Raw genomic sequence first — 11,758 nt, forward strand, 5'->3', positions numbered from 1 at the left:
TTTTAGAATTTTTATGACTATTTTAATAATATTTTGAATTTTAAAAACATTATAACATATTATTTTTATTTTTAAATATATCGCCCGCTTGCAGATCCGGACGACATACGTATAGACCTGAATTTTTTTAAAATGGACACACGTATTTACAATTTTCGAAAATAAAAAGATATATAAATAAAAAAAATTCACCCAAATTGGTCCAAGATTTTAACCGGCCTCGTACCTGAGCGAGATTCACTGGAAGCCCAGGCACGATTTCCCCGTGGACCCCACCTCCATTACCTCCATCCACGTTATCACCTCACCTCCACCATCCCCAATCACCTGCGTAAACCATGCTCATCTAGAATCTCTAACTGACATGTAGTCCCACGTAACATTGGCCCACATGTCATCGAATAACTACGAACAGTACAGTAGAGAGTGGGCTAGTGCCCAAATCACCGCAGCTCTTCCCATTTCTCAAAGCAAAGCACAAAAAAAAAACAGAGAGAGAGAGAGGCGCCCGCGCCGCGACTCGTCGGCCATGGCGAAGCCGGCGGCGGCGAGGAAGCCCTCGGCGGCGTCCACCGTCGCGCTAACTCTTGCCCTGGGCCTCGCCTCCGCGGGCCTCCTCTTCCTCTTGCTCCGCCTCTCGCCCTCCTCCCCGTCCCTGAACCCGCCTCCACATCGCCGCCTCCGCCTCCGCTCAGGCGCCCGCGACCGCGCGGCGCGCCAGATCCCGTTCGACCCCGTCATCGCGGACCTCGAGCGCCGCCTCGAGGACCGCGAGTGGGAGCGCCTTGCCGCCACAGGGCTGCACGCTCCGGGCATGGAGGCGGCGCCCGTCCCCGACGACCTCACCGACGCCGACGGCGAGGCCGACGAGGACTACATCAACGACGCAGCGCGGTTCAACGTGACGCGCCGCGTGAAGGCTCTGTTCCCAAAGATTGACGTCGGCCCCGCCGACGGGGCCGTCACGGTCGCCGAGCTGACCGCCTGGAACCTCGCGTCCGCGCGGCGGGAGGTGCTACACCGGACCGCCCGGGAGCTCGAGCTGCACGACCGCGACCACGACGGCCGCGTCGCCTTCTCCGAGTACGAGCGGCCCAGCTGGGCGTGGCGGTTTGACGGTACGTATGTCAGTTGAGGCCAGGCCAAGTGTGTGCTTGTTTCTCTGGTCTTTGCGTTCATCTTCCAGCTAGTGCTCGCGTGTGTTTGTCCTTGTGATAGTTGTGTCCACAGAACAAGAGTGCGTGAGTACCAGGAGCTGGGCCAACAATTGGTACCAGAGCTAGTGTAGTAGTTATATGCCTAAGTATCTGCAGTACAAGGAGATGGCGATCACCACGGCGCAAGCAACAAAGGAGGGTGGTGTTTCATTGTGCTACCCGATGCTGACGGCAACCAACTACTCCACCTGGGCGATCAAGATGGAGGCCAACATGGAGGCGCAAGGTATGTGGGACGCCGTCGAGCCCGCGGCAGGGGTAGTCGTGGAAAGGAGAAAGGACAAGATGGCATTGGCTTGTATTTTTCAGGCTGTTCCCGAACATGTGCTGCTACAGATCGCCAACAAGAAGACAGCCAAGGAAGCATGGGAAAGCCTGAAGACAAGGTACCTTGGTGCTGATCGGGTGAAGAAGGCACGCCTGCAGACCTTGAAGAGTGAGTTCGAGGCTCTGCGCATGATGGAAACCGAATCCATTGATGAGTTTGCTGGCAAGATCAGCGGCCTAGCAAACAAGTTCAGTGGGCTTGGTGAACCCATGGAGGATGTAGCGCTTGTGAAGAAGCTACTCCACTCGGTGCCTGACAAGTATTTGCAGATGGTCGCTGCGATCGAGCAATTCTCCGACATAGACACCATGCCATTCGAGGAGGCGATTGGTCGCCTCAAAGTGTATGAGGAGAGGATACGCAAGCGCGATGACGGCAACGAGGAGCACTTGCTGCTCACCAAGGCCGAGTGGGAGGCCCGATCGTCGAAGCGAGAAGGCGAGGGTCACTCCAGTAGCTCCAACGGCGGTGGTGGGCGAAGTCGTGGGAAACGGAAGTTCGACAAGGCAAAGGTGAGGTGCTATAGTTGCAATAACTATGGGCACTTCTCTTGGGAATGTCCCGAGTCGAAGAAGGAAGAATTGAAGAATGAGGAGAACGCACATCTCATCATGGCAGATGCTGATGATGAACCGGCATTGCTTTGATGCAACAAGCTTAAGGGGGTGAATATTAGTGTTAATCTTGTTGCATGCATGTTTATTTATCTTGCATTGTACTGCTCACGTATTAGGTGAGTTCATACGTGTGCATGGATGTCTACTGAGGCTTGCACGTTGCATTAGTGAGTCATGCATGAACGTGTGTTAGCCATAGGCATGGTAGTTATTTAGTGAGCGATGTACTACTCGGTTAGAGATGTGACCACCGAGATTACAGGGTGCATGCATTAGGATAGGGATCATGCATATTTAGTCATGTGCACGTTGGAACGTGTAGCGCTTAAGACGGATCGAGCCGGTGGACTCGGAAGCCTGGGCGTTCAGCACTTGTCTATTTAAGTTAAGCACTTGTATTAGGCAAAAACAACACAAAAAAGAAAGAAGCAAGGAGAAAATCTGGCTAAGCAGTTGCGGCCAGGCCAAGTGTGTGCTTGTTTCTCTGGTCTTTGCGTTCATCTTCCAGCTAGTGCTCGCGTGTGTTTGTCTTTGTGATAGTTGTGTCCACAGAACAAGAGTGCGTGAGTACCAGGAGCTGGGCCAACATGTCGGTATGTAGATATACGATTCGAGCTCTTTGTGCTAAATTTAGGCTTGTATGCTTACTTAAGAAGTTCGTTTCTTGAGAAGCTACTTAATCTTGCAATGCTAGCTGACTAGCTGGGTGAGCTCTGATCTTGGTGCCAAGATGCGTTTGATCGTGTTGTCGATGTCAGATTTGGGGATTGATGAGCAAATTCTTGGGTACATTTTGATATCAAGTCATTTACGGAATGAAAGTGTGAACGAATTAGCATCATAATGTTGTTATGTACTCTAATAATTACAATAATCGATCTTTGTAGGGATCCATGAGCAAATTCTTGGGTACATTTTGATGTCAAGTCATTTACAGAATGAAAATGTGAACGAATTAACATCATAATGTTGTTATGTACTCCAATAATAACAATAATCTATCTTTGCTAGCATGTTTACTGTGTATACTTCAGCCATGTTGAAGGCAAGCAATTGAAGTTTCATATTTCCGTTTTGCTAGAAGTGCTAGTTCTGTAAGGCATCATAGATATGTTTCACTTAAATTTCCAGGTGTTTACATATAACGTTGTGAATTGAACACTCCATTTTCCTCTTTTTTTCTCAATAAAATGAAACATGGGCTCTTACCTGTTGTTCTAAGAAATGTGTTGTGTTTTACATAGGGTCCCTATGCCTGAAGTAGCGAACTTTACACTTCTCTGGTATTGAGAGATAAGCTGTTTTTGGGAAATAGAAACCTTTCTATTTTCCAATGATGGAATATAGCCTTGAGTCAACACCAAACAATTGTTCTGATGTATCTTGAAAATATTGGTTCTGTGCATTTAAGGTTTGTTCCCTGGGTCAATCTGTAAGCATCGAACTTTCAGTTTTTCATACCTGTTGAACAAATATTTGTATGTAATACAGACTGGATAGTTCTGAACTTCTCACGCGGATTAACCAAGTTGTATATATCACTTGGGATGAAAAACCTTTAGACATGCCTGCCAAGCTCATAGAAAATAGTCCCATGTACGTCAATATCATAACTCAACCTATGCTGGGGTGGGATGATGGAAGGAGTTCAATGGACCATGATCTGCCGCAACTAAATTGTCACATGCTTGCCTAAATGATTTAAGCGCTAAGCCCAGCCTATGTCCAGATCATAACTCAACCAATGATGGAGTGGGATGGTGGAAGGAGGAGCACTTCAATGCGTCAGATATGGATGGTGACGGCTTCCTAAATCTGACTGAGTTTAACGAGTATTACTTCCTCTGTGACCACCTTTTTGTAAGCTTCTTTTTCTACCTAGAATTTAGTATTTACTATGGTTTACTGTATGCAGCTTTTTACATCCAGCTGACACATCCAACCCAAAGCTAATACATTGGTTGTGCAAAGAAGAAGTCAGGTGCAAATTTTCGCTCCAAATTTTTTTCCTTACATGTTTGCATTTCAGTTCTGCACAAGAACAATGAAGATATTTTTTTTCCTGAGTTTTCGAATATAATAAAATTAGATATTTTCTTATCAAAATTAGAGTAGCAGAAAAGTAGCAACAACAACAAAACCTTTTAGTCCCAAGCAAGTTGGGTTAAGTTAGAGATGAAATCCAACAAGATCCACCAATAAAGAGGATAAAAAAATAAAAAAAAAGGTATTAGTAATAGTAGCAGAAAAGTATATATAAATAAAATGATAATGTTTATGAGGTAATTGCTAGTTGCTACACAGTGTGAATTCCAGGGTTGTAAATTATGTCGGGATTTGACTAGCTAACTAGTAACTGCAGGTCTCTTTGAAAGAAATGGTAGTTGGCTAAGTAGTTTATGTGAGGTTAGCACTAATTTAATATTTATAAGCATGCACAAAATTTAGTCTAGTGAAAGGTCATTGAGTTTGTTCGTTTTGGCTGACGGCCCGATGTATTAGTGATAAATCACTTCCTGTGCCATTATAGGTTTGTAAAAGAAACTTCACATCAGATCACATTCTTCACGGTGCATATTATCATGGAATTAATTAATTTACATCGGCTATTTTAATTCTTATTGCTCGTACTGTGCGGTTGATACTACATTGCTACATAAGTATTGGTGTTACGTAATGGGTAGTTGATTACAGCTGGAGCAGATTCTGGCTACATATTTGTTATGTTATTACTTGATATTATTAAAGTTTGATAGGAGTATTTGATTTGTCATCTATGTCAAACACCTGCATGCTTCGTCACGGGTCATTATTTTGAATTTTTTGACTGTCAAACAAGGCAGTTTAACAACTAAATTACGGGGCTTTAATTCAAGATGTGCTTTGAATTTGGTTTGTTATGAGTGATTTATGCTGATTCGTTTATTCTAAAAAAATCATGCTGATTCTTGTCTAGTTCCACATCATTTGTGCTGGTAAATGTGTTTTTTGAAGAATCATAAAGTCCACCAAGCTACACTAAAATCAAATCAAAGCCAGCTACTCCATGCCTGGGTTGTGTATTGTCCATATTATTTGCAATAGCATACTAGTTGGTATCAAACTGGTTATCCTGACTGAAATGGTTTTAAAACCCTGCCAGAATCATGTATATATTTGAACTTCTCAGCTGGACATGTTAACGTGATCAACATTTTAACATCCAATTTTTGTTGACTATCCAGGGAAAGAGATAAAGACAATGATGGAAAGCTCAATTTCCAAGAGTTCTTCAGTGGATTGTTTTACTCGATTCGACATTATGATGACGAAGGTTCAACAGATGACTCCAATGGCTCTGATGCACCAGCTAAAAAATCATTTTCACAGCTTGATCTGGATAACGATGGGTAAATATTACAACTTCAGTGATGTAAATTGTTTGCAAGAACTGAAGAAAGAATTTGTCAGACTGACATGGGAGGGTTTTCCGCATTTTGAAGGCTCTTGTCAGCTGATGAGCTAAAGCCTATAATAGGAAATCTTCATCCATCAGAACACTTCTATGCCAAGCAACAAGCCGACTACGTAATATCACAGGTAACAGCAGGCTGCATATTGCTTTATTTTCAGGATAAGTTGGGGTTTCTTTCTCTCTAGTGCCATCATAAACATGTAATGTGGATTCTGCGTAAATTTGTCAGGTGTTCGAGAAGCAACTTGCACTTATTTATTGTAATAATTTTTCGGCTAGAATTAAGTTGAAAGAGAAATTTTGTAGTCTAGCGGCGTATGCTTCTCAAGAAAGACTTGGCGATTTCTATCTAGTAACCCTTTTTCTCCTTTGTAGGCTGACACGAACAAAGATGGAAATTTGAGTATGAAAGAGATGATCGAGAACCCCTATGTATTTTACAGTGCTTTATTCACAGAAGATGATTATGGATTTCATGATGAGCTCCGTTAGTTCCTTTAAGGTATGTAAGGACATAAGCTTGTATTGTGCCTTATATAATTGCTAATTTTTTAAGTCCATGACTTTAATGTTGTCGCAGCACAAAGTTTTGTGGAATCACCAACTTCAGAACACTTGGTTGCTGTGAATGGATCATTTCCATGATCAGTCGGTTTCGTCCACTGGCTGCAAGAACATATTATGGTATATCACTTAAGCTACTTATCAGTTTGTAGCATCAAATATATATAACCCCGCGATTTCCTTTTTGGTAGGTGATTCTATGTACAACACAATCGTGTATTTCCATGCATCCCTTGTAGAAGTAGAACGTTCTTTTGTAACCTTAACCTTTTCTAAATTAATTTTCTTCATATGTTTCTTTCATTTCTTTTATACAAAAGTAGCAGCTTCTTCAAAAACCACTACTTGTAAACTACAAAAGCCAGGAAGGCGTTACTGTTGGCCATGTCTTGGCCTTCCCGAACCCTATCTGTAAAGATTGTGCAGATCTCAACTTTGAAAGTAATTCCTTTTCCATTCTAGCATGTGTGGCATTTTGATACCCATGAACTCGTTGTCTACTTGCCAGAAAGAGCTCGCTGTTTTGCAATTTGATGGCAGCTGGGCAAAGCCATTCGGCACCTGAAGTGTAACGAAGTTTACATCCAACTATTCACTTAATTCTGGTAAGCACTACTGATGACCAAGAAGTGCCTATTGGCCGGCTTAGGGGAAGGCATGTCTTGGAAAGACCATGACAACAATGACTTCAGAGTAGTGAGAAGTCACGTAGGAAAGGAAAAATAAGTTATCTGCTCAAAAAAAAAAAAAAAAAAAAATAAATTCAAAACGCATATGGAATTTCTCCTTAGTGGTTCTACTATTGACGCTCTTGGAGGCCAAAATGCTAGTTTTATGGGTAGAAATTGGCCAAATTCATGCTTGCATCTGACAGCATAGTGCTGGAAAGAGGAAACCGAAATAAGCTGTACAAACAATTACAATAGCCTCAGAGAAGTCATGTAGGAAAGGGAACATGGGAAATGCAACTCTGCATGGGGTGTGATACACGGATTATCTTGTTTGTTTCTCCCATCTTATATCAATTTATCTTATGATTTTCTCATTTATCTTATGATTTTTTTCATCTATCTCTCTAACATGAATCTAAACATAAATAAACGATTTTAATAGCCTGTGCGTATGTAATGGTTAGTGGAACTTTCCGTCCAAGGAAACATAAGTGATCAATTAATTTATTTCAAAATGTATATGGATTTCCCTGTGCTTTGTTCTACGATTGTAGCTCTTGCAGGCCAACGTGCCCTGTTTTATGAGTAGAAATGGGCCAAACTCATGCTTGCGTCTGACAACATGGCGCTGGAATGTGGAAACGAAGCATACATTCCTGTACAAAAATTGTACCTGCAACTCCTTAATTTGCGACTAAACAAGCTGCAATATATTTCGTCACAACTCCTTAACTTGGGACTAAACAAGCTGCAATGTGACTAAACCGAAGCATACATTCCTGTACAAAACTTGTATTCCAAGAGGACTGTCACTCCCTCCTGATGGCCCTGAGCTTGACGCCGTGGCGGAAGGCGAGGACGAGGTCGAAGTCGAACTCGATGGGCGACTCCATGGCCGGCGAGTGGCGGAACACGTACCGGCGGTAGAGCTGCACGACGGCGAGCTTCAGCTGCTGCAGCGCGAACTTGTGGCCGATGCACGCCCTTGGGCCGACGCCGAAGGGGATGTGCGCGTATGGGTGCCGTGCCCGCTCCTCCTCGCCATCTGTTGCGAAACGCTCCGGCCTGAACTCCTCCGGGTCCGGGAACTGCGCAGCGTCCCGGGCTAGAACCCCTGGCGCCAGCCACACGTACGTGCCCTGCCATGCACACGCACACGCTTCGTCATGTTCATTGGTTGATGCAAGAAACTCAATCCGCTCGGCGCCGATCCCGAATGTGATATACCTACATACCTTTGGGAGGACATAGCCGCCGATCTCTACTAGCTCGGAGGTCTGCCTGGCGATGAGCGGCGAGACGAGGTGGAACCTCATGGCCTCCTTGATGACCTGGTCGAGGTAGGGGAACCTGCTCTGGAGCTCGTCGGCGTCGGGCGCGCGCCCGTGCGGCGGCGCGAAGCCGTCCACCTCCCGGAGCAGCTTCTCCTCCACGCGCGGGTGGCACGACACCAGGTACACCACCGACGACAGCGTGAACGCCGTCGTCTTCGTCCCGGCGATGAGGTGCTCGTACGCCAGCGCTCGGACGTGCCTGTCCTCCAGCGCGAACTCCTTCGCGCCGCCGCCGCTCTCCATCGCGTCCAGCAGCGCCGCAATGAAGTCCAGTGGGGCCGACGGGGCGGTGCCGTCGTCGCGCCGCGCGGCCCGGTCTCGCCGCCGCTCGGCGATGATCGCGTCGAGGCGGCGGCACAGCCGGCTTTCGTTCTCGTCCATCTTGTAGTCCGCCGTGCCGGGCACCCGCCGCAGCAACCGCTTGCACGTCGTCTGGATGCACGGGAGGAAGAGCCCGAGGATGGTGGACAGCGAGCTCGACAGGTCCATCTTCATGAACTCCATGGACCGCTTGTACTCCTTCAGGAACTCCCTGACGTTGTCGTCGCCCTCGCCGCCGTCGCTCTCGCGGCCGCCGTCGTCCGCGGCATTCTTTGACAGGCCGAACTCGATGCCGAAGGCCGTCTTCCCGATGATGTCGATGGCCATCCGCAGCGATAGCTGGCAGAAGGGGATGCAGTCCTGGTCCGGGCAGCCGGCGATATTAGCGACCAGCGCGTCCACGTACGACTGCATCACCGGGATGAGCCCTGCGAGCCGCGCCGGTTGGTACAACGGGACCACCGTGTTCCTCATCGCCGACCACGTTGAGTCCCTGGCATCATGAGCACACCTTGCTGAGCTCACTCACAAAATTCGTGCAAGTTTCAGACAATAAAATCTTCCTCGCCTTCTCTGAACATCCCGGTCTTTCTCCATCTAGCTCATATTTAAGCCATGTACTTCTCACCATCGATCAGAATATCAGATACACCATGGCAGTTCATGCAGTTAGCAGAAATCACTGGCACCTGGTGAGGAAGAGGGCGTCCTGGTGCAGCGAGCCGACGGTCGGCGGCGGGGTGCTCCGGTTACGGATGTCCTTGAACTTCTTGATGCCAACCTCCTTGCACAGCTCGGCATTGGCCACAATCACCAGTGGCTGTCTTCCCATATGAAACCTGCATATGCATGTTTTGCCGTCTTCTCCATTAGCACCAACTACTTACCACTCCTAACTCTGCAGATTCTTCAAATGAAGTACCACAGTCTGACAAATGAAGTACCACTTGAATGTAAGGATTACCTGAAGATTGGACCGTACTTCTTCGCGATGGCGCGGAAGACGTCCGGTCCGTTCTTGGCAAGAAGATGAAGATGGCCCAGAGGGAACCGGGTTGGAGGCCCCGGGACTCTCCTCACACTCCAGAAGGGTGCATAGAAGTATATCAGAAATGCACTGAGCAGAGACAGTAAAGATACCAGCACCAGAACAGGTACACTTCGGTGCGCAACAGGGCCGGCTTCTACTGCACCATTGCAACTGGCTGCAATCTCCATGGGAGAAGCTTGCACGATGGAACGTGTGGAAGAGAGGCGCTACCTAGCTGCTCAGTGTTCTGGTGTTCAACTTGTGCTGCGCCTGTCAATTTATAAAGGGTGAGGCAAATATCATCCGATGCTGTTGTCCTCATGTTCGTAGTCGTCAGATGATGATGTGGCAGTGGATCTGTTCCATACAATCGATGAATCAGAGGAATCACAGGCATTATATGGTGACACATCGGCAGCTACCAATCCAGGGTCTGTCGAAAATCTCAGGTAATCTTGTCAATCTAATTACACGAGTTCTGAATTCTCATTTCCATGAAAAGTTTAATAAGATGTTTATCAACTACAGGTTGTCTACAGGCAACTATTTTCAGTTTACATATACACATTTTCCTTGCATGATCTAAGCATTGCTTCAAATTAGAAGATGATTTTTTTCTTGAGTTGCAGACACTGTTCTGAATGGGCCACAGGAGCAATTGCAGCTATTTGGCTCAGGAGAAGTAACTTTGTCATATTTTTGTTATACTTTTATAACCGAATAATAGTAAAAGAATTGTACGAGAGAAATCAGAAAAGTACAAATTGTATGGACTGTCGCTATACATATCCATGATTTGTTTTACAAGAGTCAAATCACCTAAGTGAACCATAGAAAATGAATTCTACCCAAATATATCAACCAGCAGCCAGCGTCAGTACGACAGCACAGACTGAAGAAAGCACTAAGTTTTGTTCTTGTCATATCGTTTTCTCATGGAAATTGGGTTTGGTAATGGACTTGTTATATGTCGACTTCATACAAATTTTAAAGCACATGTCGCAATGACAATGAGACACGATGGCAAAAATAACAAATCACATTTGAATGAAGAATCGAATGGACCAGACCAGACCAATGCACCAATGCCGCACTGTAATGTGATCAAGAAATTCACTCATCTATTTCATGCTTGTGATCTTGACCAATTACCGTCAAAATTGCTGTCTGCTAATCACTGTATGAATGGAATAAACTTTGCAAGTATCTCCAGATTCCAAGTAGGCTGGCATTGACACTATGATTCTGACAAAACGGTTATGATACCACCATACTTGAGTGGCCAGTATCTTTCACTCTTTTTGTGATTCTATGAATTTATACACTACATAGTTACCCGATCCATCTGCTCACCAGTCAACAGTTGTAAATATTGTAAGTGGCAAGTTGTTCGTGAATCAGTACATGATAACATTTCCTTTGAACTAAGTTGAAACTACACTACATGGCATCCAGTTTTTGACGAAACAGTATGTTCTATTCAATTAAGGCTTTAAAACCATCCTGGTCATTTTTTTTAATATGCAGGAGAGCTACGTATCTTTTTATTAAGAAGAAAAAAGTATTTGATATAACGACCGTAGACCGGTAGATAGGGATCAAAATAATCAGATAGGTATTACAAGCGATGAGAAACAACCAAATGGAGCACCAAACTAATCTTAGCAGCTACGCAATCGATCCGTATCTGTGCAACCGCAGCGCACCCTGGTCACTCCAAAGTAATTTTTTCTCCATCGTGGCCTACAATATGAAAAAGGATGGTTCACATTCTCTGGATATTGGTTGCAGGGTTAAAATTATTTCTCTTGTTGCCATCCCCTTGAGGAAAGATTCTCCTACGAGGAACCATTTTCCAAGCGATGACATGTCCCTCCAGAAGCCATGGCATCTTACAGCGATGCATGCCCTCCTGCACTGATCTTTTCCAACCTAGGAGGATTGTGCTTGGGCTGGATATATGTATGCTGCTTCTTTTATGGGGCTTTTGCAAATTTGTCACTAGTTTTTTATTTTTTGCAAGAATACCACTCCAATGACAGTTCTGATGGTATTTTTGTAATTTTTTAGTGGTAAGTTTGCAATAACGGTTCAAACCAATAGCAAATTTACAATTGTCCCTTCTTTTATTGATGTTTGTTCTTAGACTTGGGTTTATATGTTTCTTTTCTAGGGGAGGTTTATATACCTATCATTGTGCCTGATTTCTTCATATCTATTTG

General features: G+C 45.1%; 2 protein-coding genes across 2 annotated transcripts; one reads left to right on the top strand and one right to left on the bottom strand.

Annotated features, from left to right (window-relative positions):
* Nucleotides 1-466: 466 nt before the first annotated feature.
* On the top strand, nt 467-6,641 carry LOC133918650 (uncharacterized). Its single transcript, XM_062362623.1, has 8 exons — nt 467-1,118; nt 3,892-3,994; nt 4,078-4,143; nt 5,387-5,551; nt 5,645-5,741; nt 5,992-6,118; nt 6,197-6,300; nt 6,372-6,641. The coding sequence occupies exons 1-6, from the start codon at nt 530-532 to the stop codon at nt 6,106-6,108; spliced, it is 1,137 nt and encodes a 378-aa protein (XP_062218607.1). The 5' UTR covers nt 467-529; the 3' UTR covers nt 6,109-6,118; nt 6,197-6,300; nt 6,372-6,641.
* Nucleotides 6,642-7,367: 726 nt separating this feature from the next.
* On the bottom strand, nt 7,368-9,806 carry LOC133918651 (cytochrome P450 711A1-like). The gene is made up of 4 exons (XM_062362624.1): nt 9,471-9,806; nt 9,196-9,345; nt 8,087-8,999; nt 7,368-7,990 (listed from the first exon to the last, which is right to left on the bottom strand). The coding sequence occupies exons 1-4, from the start codon at nt 9,722-9,724 to the stop codon at nt 7,661-7,663; spliced, it is 1,647 nt and encodes a 548-aa protein (XP_062218608.1). The 5' UTR covers nt 9,725-9,806; the 3' UTR covers nt 7,368-7,660.
* Between the last annotated feature and the right edge of the window lie 1,952 nt (nt 9,807-11,758).

The sequence above is a fragment of the Phragmites australis genome, chromosome 5 (assembly GCF_958298935.1).
Source record: "Phragmites australis chromosome 5, lpPhrAust1.1, whole genome shotgun sequence".
Lineage (NCBI taxonomy): Eukaryota > Viridiplantae > Streptophyta > Magnoliopsida > Poales > Poaceae > Phragmites > Phragmites australis.